The sequence below is a fragment of the Aphis gossypii genome, chromosome 2 (assembly GCF_020184175.1).
Source record: "Aphis gossypii isolate Hap1 chromosome 2, ASM2018417v2, whole genome shotgun sequence".
NCBI classification, from domain to species: Eukaryota; Metazoa; Arthropoda; class Insecta; order Hemiptera; family Aphididae; genus Aphis; species Aphis gossypii.
Genome location: NC_065531.1, coordinates 17,449,606 through 17,474,272, shown reverse-complemented (window position 1 = coordinate 17,474,272; position 24,667 = coordinate 17,449,606). Strand labels below are relative to the sequence as shown.

At 27.3% G+C, this 24,667-nt stretch overlaps 1 protein-coding gene across 1 annotated transcript in view; it reads left to right on the top strand.

Moving 5' to 3' along the window:
• LOC114127402 (patched domain-containing protein 3) overlaps positions 1–24,667 on the top strand; it is a 31,505-nt gene that overhangs the window by 4,595 nt on the left and 2,243 nt on the right. The window contains exons 2-9 of the mRNA XM_027991627.2: positions 8,430–8,708; positions 9,824–10,223; positions 11,183–11,526; positions 15,207–15,407; positions 15,645–15,776; positions 21,602–21,915; positions 23,895–24,107; positions 24,408–24,617. Coding sequence (XP_027847428.2) covers positions 8,432–8,708; positions 9,824–10,223; positions 11,183–11,526; positions 15,207–15,407; positions 15,645–15,776; positions 21,602–21,915; positions 23,895–24,107; positions 24,408–24,617 — 2,091 coding nt within the window. The 5' untranslated portion in view covers positions 8,430–8,431. The remainder of the gene's footprint in view (positions 1–8,429; positions 8,709–9,823; positions 10,224–11,182; positions 11,527–15,206; positions 15,408–15,644; positions 15,777–21,601; positions 21,916–23,894; positions 24,108–24,407; positions 24,618–24,667) is intronic.

Here is a 24,667-nt window from a genome sequence, read left to right as displayed (position 1 = left end):
CTACACATTATTTATGATACGTTATTATAATAATATGTTTTATTGTTTTTATTTATCTTATTAGTATTATTTATCGTAAAATTTTTCTTCTAATGGTTTCGCCGGACTCTATAATAATAAAGAGAAAAAAAAATTAAAAGTCTTTAATAGTAGTTATATAGAAATGTATATCCATGGCTCGTAAAGCTATTTTCTCATTAAAATTAACTTAAGATCATTAAAGACTAAAGTCTAAAAATTCGGACAATGTGATATAAATAAAAATAAGTATAAATTTTACTTACATAGTTAGGTATATGTATATAATTCTAATATTGTGAAAATATAAAACAAATATTTAAAAATTAACATTATCGGAGTTTTTTTCCTAATAATAAGTTTGCTGTACATCGAATAATGCATGTGAATTTTCAAAATTTGCAAACCATTCCTTCATTGAACATATATGATTAAATTTTAAAAAATGGTTCATCCAGCCATTTTTTAGTAAATATTTTAATTTTCACATTTTTCTTTTTTAAGTATAATATAGAACGATGTCCTTGTGAATATTCAATCCTATTTGAGGAATGCTTATAAAAGCCCTTATCCCTTAAAAAGACGTAAAAAGAAAAATATATTAAAGAAATAAGGAACAGGTGTCTCTGATCCGTTTTGGGTTTTAAAAAATATGTAGTTACTATAGTTTATAATATTCGTTATTTTCACAAATTTTTACATTGATAATATTTATGGTATATATACAAGCATTATCTTATAATAGTTGCATATAATATAATATAATATATTCAGTATAATTAGTAATTTTAAACTAAAGTAATTCTTTTTTAAAATTTTTTTATCAAAGTAGTTACACACACACACACCCTCAAGTACGTTAAAATTTGACATTTAATTTTTTCCATCTTCGCCGTGTAAAAATATCAAAGTGCACCTCTTTAATTATCATGGCAGTTATATAGGTTTTTTTTATAAATAACTCGTTTAAAAATCGTTATTCTGCTTATAAAATATAAAAGATGTAATAATTTATCAGTAGAATCAGTTACAGATGCAAAACAATGTATTAAAATAATTTATGTTGGCACTGTCACCTGCGGTAAAGATTCATAGCAAATAGCGATTATGTATTATAATGTATAAATGATAGTACAAACTTATTAGAGTACCTATACATAAATCATAATATTTAGATGTAGATTAATGAGCTAACCTGCTTAAGTATTAAGGTTGAAAAACGGTAATATAATGCATTCACACGGCATAATTAAATAATATGTTTTGAAAATCATACGTGAACAATGAAGTGCACAAATCTAATAGTTAATATACAATATCTACGACTTAATATATATATATGCCTATATATTATAATATATAAACACAAATGTCAAATAAAACGTTGTAGATATGACACGATAAAAAAAATGTTTTTTCATGCAGTAGTATAATATTATTATTTAATAAATATATCCAATATAACAATATATATATATATAAATGTATGTAATGGAATATACGCGAATATATTATTATATGCGTCATTCCATTATAGAAATTATTATTATCGGAATGATTTTTGATCGGTACGAAAACCAGATTGACGTATAACTGTCGTAACACTAAACTATGATTACGCAGACAAATTTAATTCAATACACGTATATTATAGAATTTATGATATCTGCGTAAGTTACCAATATTATAAATTGATTATTGGCTATGTAATAATGTAATATACATATACGATAACAATAACAATGATCGTAATACATACTTCATAAAATATACAATAATATGCATATATTATCAAACAACAGCCTGTAAAAAAATATATACGTGAGCACTGAGCAGGGGTACAATAAGTGATTTTTTAACACGCATCTAAACATAATAATAATATTATAGTATCATAATAATTTAACCGTAATAACGTATACTAATATGCTATAATATATTATATATAATATAGTAATGATGATTTTCAACGCAGCCGAGTCGTTTCCTCGTCTTATATTATATCAGGCTGCTGACGAGAACCGGTCACAATTATTATTATTATTATTGGCATAATATAATGTGCGTTAAAAAATTTAGGTCGTAGGTATTCAGGATACGCGTACATATTATAATATAGTATAATGTTATATTATCAGTTATTATGAATGCCTTCGACGATGGGGTCGGCCGAGCACCGGTCCGCAAGTAAGCTTATCGCCGGATAGTCATCTGCATACCCGTCCGAATGCCGCGGACGTGTGTGCCGTGTGCTCATATATATATATATAATTTAATATTATATTATCTTTAATGTGTTATTTGTGTTTGTGTGTGTGTTCAAGCGCACTCGTGTGTGTGTGTGTGTGTGATTTCAGTATTATATACACTTAAACGTACACTAGAGACGTGTTTTTGCGCTGGGAGATTTTAACGCGCCGGCATTCCGTTCGAATAATAATAATAATAATACTGTAGCGCGTGTATACATTGCTCGCACGTTATAATAATATGTCTGACCCCGCTATATATTAACTTTTATTCCAATTCGTTATTTACCTATTAATTTTTTTAAACTTTTTAATAAATTACCAATAATGAAACGTGACAAATTAATAGATTTCTATTTTCTCGGATAGATTACAATATATACGTAATATTTTATTATTAATGTTTTTCGTGTTTTTTTTTTTTTTAACGTGTTATTATCGTTAATGTATTATTAATTACTTTGTTAAATTATAATTTGATTTTCATAAAAAGAAAAAAAAAATTGAAACAACGTATTCATAGAATTGTATTTTTTAATTTGATATACAAATATTAAATACAAATAATGGGCATAAGTATTACAGCTTTATGTATTAGTAACCAGCTGCGGCTACGGCTATATACACTATTTATTTTTTCCAAAAAAAATCTGGATACGTCACTATTCAAAATATGTAACTTCCATAAATTAATTTGTTATTTCGTGTCTTTATATGATACAAAAACCCTACATATTTATTATCTTGCATAATGGACTTAAAATATTATATTGTAATAATTTGAAAAATTCAATAATAATAAATTTGAAAAAATTCACTGTAGCAAATGAGTTGTTGAAATTTAAAGCACTCGGTATATTATAATATTATATTGTTCAGTATGTATATCTGCAAGTCCTTGATATCATTGCAAAACGGTGTAAAGATCGCTGCCTGTCGCGTACCTCTTATATAATGCTATATCGAATTCGTAGAGATTGGAACGTTAGAAGTATGACTATATCTTAAATGCGCTTACTAAGTGCCTAATTGTCCAAGTACATCTAATGTAATTGTAACATATTGTCGTACCAAACAATTATGACCTGCAGGTTGTCTTGGATACACGTTGTTATCTTAAACATTTGAGCATTACATATTATGCATAACCTGCAATATATGCTACTGTAGACGCTAAGTAATTAATCAAAACGCGTTCAAGTTTTCGAAATGTAACTTTGACTTTTCTCTACTGTCATGTACAGGAATATCATATGTATAATTTTATGGTTGTAGCCCGCGCAGATATCAGTAATTCTATCGGTCCACTAGAATATTACAATATTATCTTTTCCGAAAAATATTTTGTCGTGATTCAACATCATAAACTTGGTACTTGAATGATCAACAACAATTTTTGAAACTCTTGAAAAATTGTACTTTATAATTGTATGATGTGCTATTTTTGGATTCTACAGAATAATTTGCTTGTCAACACACCTCCTAAATTATTATGTTTAAGGCGTGTATTAAAAAAAAAACAAAAATATCATATTTTGTATTTTTTTTTTTCTAAAAATTCTATTATTTTTAAAATAAATATTTTTAATTTGTTTAATATAACATAAGATCAATCTTACTTGAGCTTAAGCTGTAGACTTCATATAATTACACCGCTTACCTTTGAAATTCAGTATCCATGTACGGATAGTAATTCGTGTTGTTTGCAAGTCGTGAAGCTAGGCATACTTAAGTTTATCGTAATGTAATGTATTCTACTTTATAACAAAATGCTCGTTGGAAAGTCAGTAATGGGAATTCAGTATTTTATTTTTCCCATCATCAGTGTAGAAGCTACAATATTGTTGGAACACTTTTACAGACGAAAAACACCAAAAAAACCGCGATTGCATCACATTAGAGAGGTTTGAACTACACCGGTGCGCCGCACACACGTCTATATAATATAAGTACATATTATAATATATATTATTATATGTACGCGTTTTTTTTTTTAACGGCAGTATATAATATTATGTTAAGACGTTAATAATAATCATAATCATAGCATACGTTGTGGTCGTACAACTTCACACGCACCCGAATTACTGTGTCCGTAAAAATACTAATCAACGATATAGGTACCTGCAATATCGGGCTATACAACTGACGAATGTAGACCGAGACCAATTATTCGACTCGTACAACTGTTTTTGTCATCGATAATGCTATAATAAGATATAAATATTAAATATATATATATATATGATGTAAATACATAATTCTTTTATTTTTTTTGTCTATTTTTTTCCATCCTCCGAGACAATGACCGTAATAACTGCACACAGCACGCAATATTGTATATACACGCACTAAGTCATGGACAGCTATCATGTAAAATGTATAATATTATATATATATATATATATATTATATGTACGCGTTTTTTTTTTTAACGGCAGTATATAATATTATGTTAAGACGTTAATAATAATCATAATCATAGCATACGTTGTGGTCGTACAACTTCACACGCACCCGAATTACTGTGTCCGTAAAAATACTAATCAACGATATAGGTACCTGCAATATCGGGCTATACAACTGACGAATGTAGACCGAGACCAATTATTCGACTCGTACAACTGTTTTTGTCATCGATAATGCTATAATAAGATATAAATATTAAATATATATATATATATGATGTAAATACATAATTCTTTTATTTTTTTTGTCTATTTTTTTCCATCCTCCGAGACAATGACCGTAATAACTGCACACAGCACGCAATATTGTATATACACGCACTAAGTCATGGACAGCTATCATGTAAAATGTATAATATTATATATATATATATATATATTAATGTGACATTTGTTCGATGAAGTATCCGACTGCGAAATTCGTTTATCGACGTCTCCCCCGTGGCTGCGTTGCAATTGGATCGATCATACAAGATCACATCACAATATATGTATACCTACTATAATATACATAATTATCCAAATCAAATCGAGCAACTTCGTCACAAGTCGGCGGCCATCTGCGTACAAAAAAATTAGCACACTCATTGAAGTATCTCAGCAGTTCGCTTCCCACATAGATTATAAAATCGAAAAACAATACGGCAAAATTACGACAAATGTCGGTTAATTATACATAATGTAATATATATATATATACGGCGTATTACCGTCGTGTAGTCGGGGATTTGTTTTCGTCACGAAATATTTTATAGAAGAAAGCTAAAATTATATCCAACAGACTTTTTTAGATTATTTTGACGACTAGTCGCATATGATTATACATGTTAGGTATATGCTGTCGTATCTAGAGTAGAATTCTTCAAAACAGAAGATTCCAGTAGATTCCAGCAATTATTGGTGTATGAGAACATCGAATGTCAGTATATAATATGATGACATCTTAAACCAAATTATTGGTTATTACTTATTACTTGTCGGTACCTATTAATACTTTTGGGAAAAATTTAAATAACAATAAGAGTAGGCATATTATATACCTAATAAAAATAATATTTCTCACAAATAATATTATAATACATCCTAAATAAAACTACTTACGAAAGTTTTCAAAAATCTAAAAATACCTTTATAGTTGGATACTTGGATGATTTATTATTTTCACATAAAACTGTTGTTGTATGTAGTATACGTTAAAACATGATAAAATGTATAATATGCACGTATAGGTAATTTAACTAATAAAAATTATTGAAAATCGGTAAAAAATAGGATTATCTTCTCAGTTTAATCATAAAATTAAATGTTTTATGATCAATGGACACTAACTATCTCAAGTGGTTCTCACGATTATAATATTTTTATTTTTATGACATAGTTTTTCACACGATCTAAAAATATTTTATCGAATAATGTTTACAATTTATTTTAAATAAATTAAATATAAATGTAAACATTTTATAGAATATTAAATAATTTTAAATATAAATGTATGATTAAAAAATATGAATACAAATAAAATTATTTAAAACTATTATTGCAACTAGTTTTATATTATTGGTTTACATCAAACTGTAATAATTGTATGGTAGATTTCAAAAATTTCATTTTTTTTTTAATTATATTAATAAGTGAAATTACAATATTGTACCTATTTAATAAATACGATATTTTTTGTAAGTATAATATAACCTTTAAACTTAATAATAACTACAATAATTTATTATCATCACCATTAGTGTACATTAAATAGACAGATTTTTATACAATTTTAATGTTTCTGGTTAATTCGTGTGATATGCTAAATATTTAACATGAAATGAAAATTTTTATATTTTAAAATAAATTAAATAGTTAGCAAATTAAACTTGTATAATTTATTAATTTTTAATGCAATTATTTGTGTTCTTTAACACTGTTGGTTTTTCTATACTATTATTAATAATAATAATTTATTATTATAAGAAATTAACTACTACAACTAGTTTGTTAACAATTTTATAATAATTACAGTGTAGTTTTATTATTTCGTGACTGAAAGGTACTTACTTATACCTATTCGTAAATGAGCAACTATAATAATAATCACTGTTTATGGTCTATAAGTATTTATGTTTTAGAGTTTACATACTAAAATATAAAATTAATGATTTATGATAAAATTCAATGTAATGAATTTTCATAAATGTTATGAATTTATTATTGATAACATTTAATTAAAATTGTGCTTAATCCATAAAAAAAATCACATAAAGAATTTGAATGATTCGTTGAAATGGATCTCTAACCATAATCATTATTATATTAAGTATATAATTTTTAACTTAAAAAATATTAAAATTTCAAAAATATATAACGTAAAAATATTTACATTCAGTAAGAACTTTTGATTAAAGAAAAAAATAATGTCAGATGTAAGTCCTATACATTAATTTATTATTAAGTACTAAGGTAATAAATAATAATCATTCTTAGTATTCTTAGTAAAAAAAAAACCTATTTCGTTAATTTATTTTTATAACCAGATTAGCGTTGGTGCTTTTCAAAGCAGAACATTTATCCAAAAAATACATTGATTTTTTTTATTATTTGTTATTTATGAATCAGGTAATATAGAATTTTTAGTAGATAAATGCAATACAGAAAATAATAGAACAGTACAGATTATTAATTCTATTGAAATATAGTTTATAGCACTAAATACATTTTTATAATGCTGTACATTACAACCGACGTTTTATCAAAAAAATAAATAAATAAATAAATAATATAATAACCAAGTGCATTTCTGAGATCTAGATTTCATAATTTTTTCTGAAAAAATTAATTGTTTTATTAATGCTTTCAAACTATTGTATTAGCTTAATTTTCGTGTTTTTATATTTAACTCAGTTTTTTTATTTTTACATTACCTAATATAACACTTATTATTCAAGAAACAATGATTAAAACGATGCTTACCTATGGCTAATTAGGTCGCCTCTTTTTTTGATAGTGGTTATTTAAATTTGTTTGATCAGTTATAAACTGATTTATATTTGTCTATTATTATAATACCACCAAATTGATTATTATTTTACATTTTTTTTATTATTTTTTTCTAATCTAAATATTGTACAATCTGTAAATTTAATTATTATAAATTAAATTGTTTATTTGCTTTTGTCTGTTTTGTTCGAAAACTTGAATGAAAAATTCGATTCAAAATCTGATTTTAATTCGTGGAACATTGACGTTCTGAACAAAACGTTGTATGTTATGTTTTAATGATGGCGATTCAAGTGCACACATTAATAGCATATATCTGTAATGGTTCCAGTGCTCGTTCAGCAACGTGGAATGACATCTGTGCTTCATGTACCTACGCCAGAAAAGGCGTATATTGATAAAGACCTTGCCCTGTTCACCGCTATTACTTATATACCTATTACCTATATACTTATCACGTACATAATACGTATGTCGTATATATATAATATATATACATATTTTTTTTTGTTGCAAGACGATCACATAGCATGGCTTTAAATTAGAATTGGTTGCTGCGTTGCAATCATTTTTTACATTTTATCTATGATACCAAATAAAGATATGTAGTCGTATTAAACGCGAAATGGTCGTATCACGTGATGCGCGTTGTCCGTTATAACGATTTATTAATATTTTGTTATTGTTTTTTTTTCTTTACTTACAGACATGACTTGTGGCATAGAATGTATCGACAAATGGCTGACGAAAGCATTTTACAGACTTGGCCTAGTGGTCGCCAAACATCCCGGGTACTTTCTTATGGTGCCTGTATTTTTGACAGCCATCTGTATCACCGGATTTCAACGAGTAAAATTCGAAATCGATCCTGAATATTTGTTCAGTCCCGAACATGGACCTGGCAAGACAGAGCGAGCGATCGTCGAGAGCCATTTTAAGATGAACTATTCGTCACTTTTTAATCCGACGCGGATCACTAGACCAGGTACAGAAAAGACATAATATGTTCACTTATACGCATTTGTTTTATAATTTATAGCATTAATCAATTTACATTATTGATCATAGTTGAGACATTTCCTATTTCGATTATTACAATCAATTGTGTTAAAATAAATAAAAGTAAATACAGATTATAATAATTTAATCCATCTATATAGTCATTTAAATATTTGATTTATATATTAAAATAATAACAAAAATGATATTTTTTTAATTCGTAATAAACACTTGAAATATAAAATACTAAAATATAAAAAAAGTCTGCAGAGTATAAATTATAACCGTTTTCGAAATTCTAAAAGAATAAAATAAGAAAGAATTGTGTATATTATTTTAAATAACAAATATAATACAAAGCTTACGAAATGTAAAATTTGGACTTAGATAAAATAAAGGTCAAAGAACAATGTATTTTTAAATTAATAACATCTTTTTATATTCAGTTATACAGTTATAACGGGACATTTTAATCATGAAAGATATTTTATGTGATTCATATCAATCTCGTCTAAAGTAAATAATAATAATTTCTGGGTAGCTGTCTCACAAATAGCAAATTATTAATTATTTTTTTAATATACGTAATTTCTATACAATGCAATATATTCCATTGAAATTGTTTATCTTTAATCTAACATTAATGCGGGATTATCAAAACGATTTTTAAACACATTTTGGGATATTTATTTAAAGCATAAAAAAACTATATTGTGAATTCATTATAATATGATCGAAAGTTTCATTAAAAATAAATTAGATAGAACGTTTAAATAGTTAAAATGTTTATGTACATTCATTATTATACCTAGATTTATAATTATGTAATGTACATAATGTAGGTACTTTAAATTTTAACTATTAAGTATTAAACTATAAAACGATAAAAAAAACCACAGCATAGTATAATATAATTATTATAATTATAATATTGAATTTAAGAAATAATAAACAGTTCAGCGAACAATAGAATGGTACTTAATAATATAAAGATTTAAAATCTCTAAAAGTTTAATATTTTGTTTCAAACCAAAATAAAATGTATTTTATTCATATCATATTTTCTCTATAATTATTTAATATCATGTTATAATATTTCAGGTCGATTTGGTCGAGTAATCGTTATACCTAAACAAGGTGACACTATGTTATCAGTTGAAATATGGAAAGAATTACGAATACTTGACGATATTATCAAAAATACTTCGATCACTTGGGGTCCAGAAAACACTGCATATAAGTATGATGATATATGTGCTCGGTGGATAGACCAGTGTTTTCCGAATGACATCTTAAATCTAGACTACGTGATGAACGATGTAGTCAATGGCAGCTTGAAGCTGACGTTTCCTATCATGTTCAATCCAGTTACGTGGGACGCACATACGTTTCCTGTTTACTTCGGCGGCACTGAAATAGATGAAGATGGATTGATTACAAGAGTACCAGCGTTACAACTAGTTTATTTCTTAACAGCTGATACTAAGGCACAAGACGAAAGGTAACAATGAATTTAATTAAAAGTTCACTTGGTTCTTTTTACCTAAATCTAAAATTTCATAATTATAATAATAAAAATTAATTTCGACTATAAATTTAATAATTTAACTCGCTTAAATTTACTATAGTATCGTGGGTACGTATTTGTATTCTTTTTTAAGACATTTTACGATTATAGATTTGGAAATGTTCGCGAAATATTGTTTAGTGTTATATTGTATGATAATATTATTATTTATAATTTTATATTAAATCGCTTTCAAAAATGTTTACTCAGTGATTCTAACTCTCGTTAGAATTGTTCTACAATGCAACCTTAAGGGTTTTCGATAAGTTTAAGTATAAATCACGATCAACACAGTAAAATTGATTTATATGCTAAATTTAAATAATATAATTTAAAATTATTATAATGTATGTCAAGTATTATTTATTTGTAAAGTGAAATATTATCAAATACTTTTGTATATTAAAATTTATTAATACTGTATGATAAATAATAATATAAAATCTACTGTGTATTCTTTCGTTTAAAGAGTTTAAAATTTAAATTTAATTAAAACTAATTATTAATATGTTTAAAATAATAATACTTACGAAATACATCTTAGTAACAGTGTGTTCTATATGAATTTATAAAACACAATAAAGACCATATAATTCTGTAGTATTGTAATATTACGCTATTAACTTCACTAAGGAAAGATCTATAAAACTCTCGCAGGTATATTATGACCTACAAAATCTTGAATTTCGTATTTTAACTTATCATCTATATTCCTACTAAAACATTAATTTTTCTAAATTATTTTTATTCGTTTTACAACGTTACAATTTACACGAACTTCGATCATATTTTTTAATCGCAATCGTACATAATATTATTATGTACCTTAAGTTCTAAAACAGCCACTGCGGTGCTCAACGACAATGGTAATGAGAAATTTGGATTTTCGACAGGGGTTCGGTGTGGGAAGAGGCGTTCTTGGACGCGGTTGGCAAGGCCGAAGACTCCGGACGATTTCGTTACATATCCACCGCGCGTTTTGGGTCCAGAACGTTGGACATCGAGCTGGAGAACAACACCAGAACGGTGGTACCATACTTCTCATCTGCATTCATCTTGATGGCTGTCTTCTCCGTGGTGACGTGCATGATGACCGACTGGGTGCGTAGCAAACCCTTACTCGGACTCATGGGCAACGTGTCCGCCGCAATGGCCACGATCGCCGCGTTCGGTTTTGCCGTTTATATAGGAATACCGTTCATCGGCATTAACTTCGTGTCACCGTTTCTAATGTGCAGTGAGTATGATGAATAACAATAAATTACTATCGTATAACATACAATTAATAATATTATATGATCGGACAATCCTCGGTTGATCGTGGGATTGATAGTATACGCAACCTGCAAATATAAGGGTTTATGGGTCGTAGAAATAACAATCATCAAATTTCAGGATGTTCTTAACGGGTTTTTAGGAAAGAAGCGTTGAATCAGTTTTAATTCTATAACGGTATGATTTAAAAGGTATGGTAACGTTAAAAAATATGCTTATTTAAAAAATAAAGGAACGTCTTACAATATAGTGAAATAAATACAATCAAATCTCAATCATTATTGTTTTAAAGATAAAACCTATTGATTTTTTAATTAAAAAAAAATAGTTATGAATTAAATGATTTCACTACTTCGCCTTGAGGACTTGCTTGTATCAAACGCAGGCAATAAGGTATTTAAATTGTGACCCTAAATGGCTAAAATATATGTTTATACGATGCGTGAGTATCATGAGTAACCTACCTATATTTTCCCTCGGTCCTGGCCATATCCTGTATATAATAAGTACAATTATTTACAACTAGTGTATCATTAAATAAGTAGAAGTAAGAATACCAATACATTGGAAATAAGAGCTGATTATCTCAAGATAGAAATCTTTCCATTTTTTTTTTTTTTTTATAACTAAAAAAAGAAAAAAAACCGGATATTCAATTATATTAAGCTCAAATCCACAAAATTTCTATCGATTTAAATTTGTATAATACAAGATTGTTTATTTGTTTTTTTTTATTATTATTGATGTAGCCATGTTGATACAATACATTAAATCAAAAGTAATTGATGGTTGACTATTATGACATATAAATAGATATTTCTAATTATGTATGGAACTGTTTTAATGAATTAGCATTTTTATCCGTAGAATACTAGGTTAAATTAATACCTATTAAACGATATTAAACAATATATTTTAGTTGTACATCTTAATTTAAATAATATTGCTAATGCATCATTCACTTAACGAGTTATGACTTACCAACTAATTTTATTAGATCTCTGCAAATAATATGTAGTTCAAATAAGTAACGGAGTAGGTATATTTTAATTAGCTTATGTTTGTTTCTGTAATCACTGGGTTAGTCAGTACCATGAAAAGTAGGTAAGAATAAATTTAATCTAATTTTCCGTGTTCTTAATAAGTAATGGTAGTTGTTACAAATTATATGTTTTTTTCTCGTGTATAATAACTGAATTGTGAAAACTGAATATATTAAGCTACTTTTTATAATTAACGCGTTTCAAGTGAAAAAGTTTCAGAAAACATAATTGTAAGCGAATAACAGCTGATTTTCTTATAGTACCTATACTTACTAAAGGGGTATATTTTGTATATTAGGTATAAATTATAATCATGAATAGATTCTATAGCTGGTACATAAATAGTTATAGATTAAACACAATTAATATTATTCTTTTTTACATTTGATAATATTTGTAATTTGTTTAATATTATTAAAGATAAATAGATAATCTTCGTTACCAAGCTAATTTTTAAGAATATTTAAAATTTTAAAAATTAAATAATGACGTACGCATAAACTCTGAAGTCAAATTAGTTTAATAAAGTAATATTTTTAATAATTGACTTCAAAGAATTTAATATTTATCAAGGATTTACGTATTTATTTTGTAAATTCATTACAGTATAAAAAATATTTCATTTAACGTCAACACTTAATGGGTATAATACGTACTATCTATAATAACGATGAATTGATTTTCATACAAATTTATTATAGGTACTACCTATAACTTATTTATTTTTACTGTCACATGAAGATATTTTTTTATTTATTTCCTTAATACCTATAAATACTATATAAGAGTTATTAAAATTTATCACACTTTTTTTACATATCCAGTATAAAAATATTGAATATGAATAAAATTACTCGTATTCTTATTATATATTCATAAAAATCTAAATTAAATTGTATCCCATTATTTTTCAAAAATGACTTTTAATTATTAATTGTTTGTAAAGTGAATAAACTAACATGGTACCTGAAAAATAATTAAATGTTTTTTATAAACAAAACCATTGTTTTAAATGATATTAATAACAAAATAATAGAATTAGATATATATATTTAAATAGGTAGCAACTAGAAACAACAAGTACCACACTACATTAGTATGAATGTATGAGATCTGTCTATTTTAAATTCACATTAGGTCTCCATTGTCCTTTTTTATGTTTTATAATTTTTTTCGATATTACAGGATAGGTACTTATAACCTATTTTAATATTATATAAATTGCATATAGTTTCATAGATGTTGAATCGTATAACAATGTTTGGAAAATAATAATAAGAGAAATATGTGACTACTAATAATTCAATATGCGATTATTAGCCATTCCGTTGTCGTTCGTGGCACCGTTTTATTTGACACACATTCGCTGACATGCGCACACATCTAAACAGACAATTTTCACTTTTTACAGAAAGTATAGAATACATTTTAACAATTAAGATTACATATGGTTGTTCTAATCAGTTGAAATCTTTAACAATATTATAACTATAGTTTCCGTGTATACTATTTAGTATTTACGAATACGATTGGTTTTTTTTTTGTTTCTCATAAACATGTAACATTTTTTAAACATACAATATAGGTATTTTACAACATTGTATAAATATCGATTAAAAATATCTTAAATAATACTAATAATTAAATTAAATCGATGCGTTTTACCTAAAATCTACAATAAAAATTTCTCAAATTATTTACCGAGCGCAGTACGCTAGCTGTACACGAGGTTGAGGTCACTGTAGTGCATTTTTGATATTATTATAAAAACTAGATAATTATTATTTGTAGGAACTGAAAATTTGTTCATGTTGCCGTCGTGATCTTATCTGTACAGCGCACGGCTAATATGCAGTTCAAAATCGTGCTTAATCCGTAGCGCATTAAGTATACCTACATGCATCTTATTTATATTACAACGATCGTTCAATGCGTGACTATTCTTCCAGACTCGGTTCACTGTTTAAAATTGTATTTATTTCGTATGTTTGAACATTTTAATACGAATATGAAAACTAATAGTTTCGCGCGTTAAAAAGTAAACTTTGTTCATTTAATTGGGCCGCGATAAAAAATTCCGTACAATGTAATTATATTTAATGTTTGTATTATTTTACTATTTACTATATTATATACGTTGTACATACCGCAACTAAATATTAATTAAAATCTTATTAGACGTTTGCTAGTAATAGAGACGTTCATAAGTAATCATTGAATTATAATAGCGCTACCATATAGTTTTGAAACAAGCCATTTGGGTAGCAAAAAATGTTAAGCACCCTTCTCCTACACTCGAAATGGTTGAGATTATGGATGGGTACCTCGCCAAATCAGAAATCAGTAGATACTATATATATAAAAAAAAAATGTATACATTTATGAATGACTGAATAAGTAGCCAGTAAAGGTACCTACGCCATATACATTTATGTAATGTATTACGTGGGTACTACGTTACCCGTATATTGATATTATTGTTATTATACTGTAGAGATTGTATATTAATAACTGTACATTGTATTATGCAAACACTGTAAACGGATAAAAAATCTCAACTCACGTGCATTAATATTTGTTCGTATAATGCGCTTTTCAGGCATAGGTATCGACGACACGTTCGTCATGTTAGCCGCGTGGCGACGAACTCCCGTCACCATGGACGTGCCCGAAAGATTGGCGAGAACGCTGTCCGACGCCGCCGTATCGATTACCATCACTTCGGTCACGGACATAGTGAGCTTCTGCATCGGAAAATTCAGCCCGTTCCCAGCCATACAAATTTTCTGTTTGTATTCCGGTAGGTACCAATTTACGAACAATATGATATCGGTATTTAGAAGCGAAGACGGTCCGCCGTCTCGTTATCATCGCACGGTGATAATAATAACATGTCCGTCACGGACTAAGATATACAGGTATACAGGTACCTATATCTTAGTCCGTGATGTCCGTCATACAAAATTAACAAGATTATTATAATAATATTACGTGTATGTATAACAATACGATGACGTTTTTTGTACCCCTTCTGCAGGATTTGCCGTTTGCTTTATATTCGTATGGCACCTGACGTTCTTTTCCGCGTGCATGGCCATCGCCGGATACGCAGAACACAATAACCGTCACTCCATCACGTGCGTTAAAGTCAAACCGGTGTCGATGTCAGGTAATTAAAACGTACATTATATTATGGTTATTTAATATTCAGCTGTATGTGGGAGCGGTGCTGAGTGACACCGCACTCTTTCTTCCCAATAATAGTATATACTATACACAGATAACACTTGGAAATCTAAATTTTGTTCAACTCGTGTGTCACAACTTAACGATTCATATAGGAACTACTATAGTCTATAGCTACAATAATACGAGGCGATCTATTTGATGTTAAACACTAGTTGTTTCAAAAGACGTTTTTAAAATATTTCTATTACGTCATAATATTTAAGTCGTTGTACAATTTATCTTTTGGTTTTTATCGTTTTATATATTTTAGATTTTTTATAATTATAAGTTATACAAACTATACGTCTTGTCCTGCTTTTATGAAATAGATCTATAAATACTCCCAATTAAATGCCGCTGCTTTGGAATAAGGAATTAAAAATTCATGTTTTCATTAGAAAATTTATAAAAACGATTAACATTTAAAAAAAAAATAAAAATATTTTTAATGACTTAAAATTATATGAAAAATAACACTTTAAAAAACGTTCATAATATCTGAAATATTGAGGGTCAAATTGTTTAAGTGTTAAATTTTGGATAACCTGGTTTATAATTACCGCTAATGAATATTTTAGTATTCAATAAAAATACAAACAGACATTATTATTTCATACGGTGTGAATACAAAAGTAGTTAAGTCCAAATCACTACTTTTCAGGAAATGGCAATAACATGTAATTTAATTCAATTTCTTTTCTCTGTGACTTCTGCTAAAATAATAATAATAATAATAGATTTCATACTTAATAGAGTATAGATTATTTGAACAATTATTATCCATATCCATACACGAATGACAAGTATTGTGAATTCACAGTTTTAAAATTTGTACTCACATATGGCGATTCTTTTGCCTTTTCCTTTTACTTAGTGTCAACTTTCAAACTCCTTTCTCTTTATTCTATCTATGAATGGCCCGATGCATTATTCATTTACCACCCTATAGTTTGTATTCCTATGTAACTTTTTTTCATAAACGTTCAAACGATATTAATTTATAAGATTATTACATTTTTTTTAAATTCATATTTTTAGTGACTATATTATTATGATATTATATATTTTATATAGCTTTTTTTATATTTTTCAAGATTTTTTTTTCCATAGTATGATTTATTATTAGTGATTATTACTATATTTTATCTTATAGCATTTGAAAAAAAAACGGAATTTATTAAGTGATTACCAGCCATACAATAGAAATTAAAAACAATTGAGAAAAAATGTTGTTAATGCATTATGACCTTATTTTTTTTTTATAGAATACCTAGTCCGAATTTAGGTTCACTAACCTGTTGTTACTAATGGTAGTTAACCGGTCTGATGACTCTATAGTCTATAATATTAGTGTATTGAAAATTGTTTTATCTTTTTATCGAAGTTTAAAATTTAAAGTGATATATAAAATTCAATAGTTTTTATTATTGGGTATCAGTTGTACTTAAATTATTTATTACAATTACAATACAATATACGTAAAAAATATACATTCTTCACGTAGATATGAGTAGACATCAATAAATTATAATATTTCAAGTGGGCCGTCATTAAATACCAACTGTAGGGTGCAGTATTCGAGAACTGTATTAAAGCAAATACAAAGACAAAATATAGATATGCAATATTAAATTATTCTAAATAGTTGTCATCGGGGTTTTTTTTTTTTTATAAAAAATGTTCTCAATAATTATTAAATTTGTACGTCAATTATCTGCATTTATTAAGACCGAGGGGTTATTGATAATTAAAAATAAAACTAATGTACTACAAGTATAAAATAAGTACCTATAATATGGTGAGATAAATAATATATATTGTGTGTTTTGTTAAGAGTACGTATAATACAATAAATTAAAAAATATATTGTTTTTATTTAAAAATTTCGTAAAACGGATAATCGACGCTCTACTGTATAATATTATTACAAAGTATTGACTAAATGTAAATACATATAGTAGAATATCATGTTGACTATAGTGATAAATTGAAATTCAATTACGGAGCACAGGATAATTTGGTCCATTCTGTAATTTAAAATTTATAACACTAATGCTTCAACTAAAGCAATTGGTGTGTTTTACATATTTTCAATAAAATAGTAAAAAATATAAAAATAAAATATTCCATACAACAATGGTCATCTATGGAAATTGATAAATACATTATAGATTGACCTATTGCAATTATTGAGCTATTATATAGTTGATAACAACAATTGTTATTAGGTATGTTTACTATAAAACTCATGAGTGTAATATATTTTTATTAATTTATCATACGAGTATACTATGGTATATACCGTTATATGTATGTTATACCTATTAATTTTGCGACGACTACCTACGCGAGTATATACGATTGGCCTTGAAATGGGCGACACGCGTATGTAGTGCGATGACCGAAGAAAGTCGCGGATCGACCGGATAATACAAACCGATCGATTGTTTTATTTGACGATTACGTAAAAAGAAAAAAAAGTTAAAAATAAAGAAGAAACTGTTTTTAGCGTACGATATTTTATAATATAATATTTAGGAAAATTTAAAGTATGCCTTGGTGGTAATTTTTTTGAACACATACTTAATTAATAAATTCATAAATTTATTAATTATATAATAATATAGTCTTGGACTTGGACGGTGCAAATGTTTAAATATAACAGTTCCTACTCCCGTTATAAATTATATTATGTAAAACCTCAAAAATTTCATTAAAAAAATAGGTTTGGTCCAGTGATATGAAATTCGACTTTTTTAAAGAAACACTTTAATATATTATTACATTTTAATTTTTAAATGTATGCGTTTAACAATATTGATATTTTTATTTGCAAATTAAAATATTTGGATTTAAAAAATGCTTATCAATTATTCGTAGTTTATGTTATGAAATGTATACGATCAATACTAAATAATTATGTTTTAATATTTTCATGACTTACAATAACCATAAAAGAACAACTATAAGCAGAATTATTTGAAATTTATTCAGTCAAGTGACTGGAATCGAATCAAAAACAACCGGTTCTACCCTTAAAATATTGGGAGTCAAAACCTGACCGGAATCTTTATTTAAAATTAAAAGTATCCGGTTTACAATGATATAAACTTTATTTTTACTCTGTGATAATTTTTTTTTTTTTTGGTTTAAGGTTTTTTGATATACTAATATTATGTTTATTTCGAGACTGTTATTTATCGATAAATTATAAATGATCATCTATAGGTATTTATAAATAAAATAAAACAGATATTAAAGTAATTATTTGAAAAAAAATAAAAGTTAGAATTGTTTAATACCTTTCATAAACGAAACTTTGACCAAAACTTCCTAATGAAAAATTGAAAATAAACAAAAGGTACCATAATAAAAGTATTTTTATTATTTATTCCCTTAAAATGTTTTAAAATTGTCATTGATTTTTTTTTTAAATGTATTTAAATTAAATCAATACCGTGTATTTTAGGAAATTTGATATTATTAAGGAGAACTATACGCTAAAAATAGTTTTCGGTATATAAATCATAAGTTATTTTTTTATAGTTATTATAGTTTTTTTCTTCTTTTTTAAAATCTATTCCTTCAGATTTTTGCGTATCTTTTAACATTCAAATTGGAACAAAAGTATTAAATAGCTATATTACATTATATGCTATATCAGGAGTCGGCAACCTTTTTGGTGTCAGGGGCCAAAAAACAAAATTGGGTCATACACTGTTTTATTTAAAGTTTATCAACTAACATAAGTCAGGTATTTTTATACCTATATTTTTATACTAATTAAAAATTGTAATCGCGGGCTGCAGGTTGCCGACCCCTGTGCTGTATGATTACTCTATAGATGATGATAATCTGTATTAATACATTGTTGACAAATATCCTATTTAGTAGTCTAATAATTATTTTAATTATTATCATTCAAACACTGTTGGGGCTGTTATTTATTTCACTAGTATACAGATGATTATAAACGCTTGCGTACTAATTTAAGTATAATACAATAAGTATTGTTACATAATTTAACTTAAAAATATCTACCTAGTGAGTTTGAATCGTTATTTTGCACAACAGCAATAGTATACTTAGATTTACCTAGTAACTACAATTTACGAATAACAATGCCATAAGCCGTTGTGATACATATAGGTAGATATACAATAGTTTTTTTTTTACATTTTCGAAAGTTGTGTTAAAAGATCGTCGTCATTGCTTTAGTTATGAATTATAATATAGGTTTGGTACCTATAATATTCTGCATATATTGGCACCTAGTATATATTATAATATTATATAATAGGTACTACGTATAATATATTCTTAAATAAAATTGAAACGTCGCATCCACTGGACTGCAACCGATAAGTGGTTTTAAATTATTACGAATTATTTATTATGGTTCTTGAAAATGCCAGACAGTTTTATGTTTGTATAAATAATTTAAATTTTTTATCGAACAAAATATAAAATAACTTATTATTATAATAAGTATATGTTTGAGCTTCAATATAATGCGTACACTTTTCACTCGTCATCATACGTATATTATATAGCCACACGGTACAATATATTATTATTTTAGAGTTGACCGTACGATAAACATAAATCTATTTATACGTCGTATAGGTGTGAGATGGGCATAGAACGTGTGTGCGTGAAAAAATATTAACCACGCCACAATAATATATCGCGTGTCACGTATAATATTATACGGTAATTTGAATGCGTTTATAAGAACGGGATGTCTGTACGTGAAGTTTATAACCGCAAAGTGTAGGATAGAATATATGAAGGTACCTACTTCAATGTGTACGTTTTCAATGGACAATTGTATCTACCTATTACCTATAGGTAGGTACGTTACCGGCCAAATTTTTTACATTTTCATTATCTAAGTATGAAGCGCATTTTTCTGTATACAAATCGTGTAGGTACATATATAGATAAAAAAAAAAATGCGTCAACAAAGAATTATATTTTATACTGTTTTAAAATAAATTGTATAATATAATAACCTAATAGAACTAAATGTATTTTAATAATTACTAATTATATATCACAAAATACAATTAATCTCGCAATAGTCACTTTAAAATGTATAGGTACATTACATGTGTATAATATATTATACCTACATAATATATACTATGTTAATTTATATACTCATTACTACAGTGACCTATCCAAAAACAATAACCTTTATAAGTTATACTATAGAATATTCATTTTTCTGACAATGTTAAAATGTTAAATTATTTAATATTCGTTATTAAATTTTCTTTTAAGTTTCTGAAATGATAATATTACAACCCAATATTTCTTTCTTTAGTAATTTCGTTAAACACCGGTGTAATTTTTTTTTTTTTGATAAAAGAAAATAAGGTTTCAGCAACATAGGCTATAAACAACATAGCCTACAACAGATATTTTTATAATTTTGGTCCAATAAGATGTGTAAATTTGTTAGGTTAGATTATAAAAGTATGAAAATGAAAAACCTAAACCACTCTCCCACCAAAAAATTTTTTGATGTACCAGGCGTGGATCCAAGGCCGGGCAAAGGGCCACAGCTCCCCTGTAGATCCCCGTAAATTGAAAAAAATGTTTATTTTCGTCAGTTGATAAAATTTATTGTTTTGCCGATACCGTAAATATATTCTGAATCCGAGCCTGTGGTGTACGCACCTGACTGTAGCAGGTATCGATGTATCCATATAAGTACCGCACTCGCTGTGATATTAAACAGCTATACGATTTATGTTACAGACAAAGAATCCTGGTTGTACAGAGTGTTCTGTACGGGCGGAGTGAACCCTAAGGACCCCGGAAATCCTCGGGATAACCCAGACAACGCGATAATGGTTTGGTGCAGGGACAGTCTAGGATGGGCGTTGAACCAATGGTATGTGAAGATAATGGTGCTCTTGGTGTTCGCCGGATACTTGGCGGGCGCACTGTACGGAACCACCACCATCCAAGAAGGACTGCAGAGGAGAAAACTGTCCAAGGCCGACTCGTACTCCATCGAGTTCTACGACAGAGACGATTTTTATTTCAGAGAATTCCCGTATAGAATCCAGGTACGAATAACGTAAATTATTTATTTTAGTTATGAGTAATAATTTATTAGGTACTATCGATGTTACATAATATACTCGTAATATAATATTATTAGGTATACTTTTAAAGGTACCTATTTATTAACTAGAATTCACAATCCAATACTAAATCCTACTAATACAATTTGTTTTATTTTTAATAATAATAATAATAAAAAAAAAGAATTGTTTTATAATAATTGGCTTTTATCGATTCCGTTTTATCTATTAACGGGTATAATTTTTTCATATGGCCTATACATTTCCGTGATCATTTCGAATTATTGTGGGTAAATCCTCAAAATTGTTAGGTTTTATTAAATTTCACTCTTCTGAACAGATTTTAGACCTTTTAAAGCTCTTTATTTGGTTATAGAACTATTTTAAAGTATGATTTCATTATTTAAGCTCCAAAGGGTACACTATTATAAAATCCAGAATGCGAATCAATTGAACAAGCAAGTTTAAAAACGCTTCCTAAAACTTATAGCTTTTAAATCAATTATAAAATTAAATTAAAAGTAACATTGAAATTTGAAATAATTTGATCTAGGGAACTCGAGAGTAGGTACCTACTAATAACTAATTTAAAGCCTGAGGGTGTATCATGTAGGTTTTATTATCATTAAGCATGCATTATGAACAAATTTACAATAAAATATACTCAATGGTGATTGGTATTATTCTACATGTTTCCGCTTGTCGTCGGAATCTCTTTCTTTAATATTTATTGATATACGATAATATTATACCTATATAATATAAGAACAATAATTAACAGTGGTTATTAACTAACTGTATATTTGTCTTTATCATACCCGTCTGTCATTAGATAATACTGGGTGTAACCTTATAACCTTATGAACTAATATTATTATTAATATTCAAGGTTCCGGTTGACTAAAATATATTCACGTGAATGTAATTGGTGATGTGTACTCGTATTATGTTATAGACACGATGAGGGACTGTTTGTTATATTAATATAATTATAAATTATAATTATACACGATTGGTTTTAGTAGTAAAAAAATAATAATTTTGTCGTCAATGTCGACATGCTATTAGGCTATTAGGTATATAAGATATAATTCAATTAATAATAATAAATCTTGAAAATAAAAAAAAATGTCAGGGTTGAAATTCTTAACTTGTGGAAATGCTTTAATATGACTATGAATTACCTAACGTGTATACCGTGTTATTATGGTATTAAATAAACGACCCCGAGTATAGGAATCCAAATTTAATATAAAATAATAATTTTATACTTTGATAGTTAGGCGTTATATTAACATTGTATAGTCTGCATGAATAAACCGTTCTGCTGCAAGAAGTCGCGAGCAGCAGTTAGTTCATACATAAACATGAATTCAAAGGGCAGGTATAGATGGAAGATTGTTTTTCGGTCTTGAATATTTTTTAATAAAATTTTTAATAAATACTCAATGATAATAAGTAAATGATAATATTTGTACATAATAGCTATAGTTTTAATGAAATTTATAATGACAGAAATTCGATTATATTATAAGGATGAATTTGTTTTTAAGGCCCTCGTAATATTATTTTCTTAAGGAGAATTACAGCGTCACAGATAAAAATAAATTTCATTTGAAAAAAAAAAAGAATAAAATGCGCTGTCATTTCTGAAGCCATTTGATTTTTTTTTTAGAAAAATAAGAAAATTGCCTTAACTGACTACAATTTCATTTTTGAAAAATTAAAACTGTTAAACTAAAAGTGTATTTAATTAGTAAGAAATGGCTAGAATACAAATGCACGATGATTTTAACGTTTTTATGATGAAGTATCAACCGAATGCTCGATAAAATTGAATCTATTGTACATTTGTGTCATTCTTGCTATCAGCTATTGCAAAATATTATTTAAAGATTAAAATATGATTTATACAATATATTTTGTTCATTAACATATATTAAATCAATATTTTTATTTAGGTAATAATTTCCGGCGAATTGGACTATTGGGATGTGGACGTACAAAACCAGATAGAGAACTTGACCAAAACTTTCGAGAATTCGTCGTTCATATCTAGTCCACTGTACACCGAATCTTGGGTGCGATCGTTTGTGAATTACGTAAATCGAAACCAAGAGGAACTCAACGTGACCATCGATACACGTGAAACGTTTTTACAGACACTGAACGACGTACGGTTAAAACATTAAAGTATAATATACTATGTAATAATTTTATATGATGGGGCATGACGTGGTGCAGTGGAAGCACTTGTTGCCTGAGAGCGCTGGTGTTAAACTGCGACTCCGTAGATAATTTCTGGATGGGTGACCACCTGGGGATTTAGCAATATACACTCAATGGTCGAGATTCAAATAGTGTCTAGCTAAAAATATATCTTCTGATACAAAATAATAATAAAAAATACCTATTAGGTAATTTTAAACAGTTGACTTACTTTTATCCAATTGTTTGTTTGTACGCGTTTTTAGTTGTGGCTGTTCAAACCGAATCCATTCTCGTTGGATGTAAAGTTTAACGACGACGGTACCAAAATCGTGGCTTCTCGATTCATGATACAGGCGGTAAATATTAGCGACGGGAACATGGAGAAAGATATGGTGAGAGAACTACGGAAAATCGCACACGACTCTCCATTAAATGTTAGCGTTTTCCATCCTTACTTCGTATTTTTCGATCAGGTAAGATCACGCATTATAATGATATTATAACTATAGATATAGCTTCAATA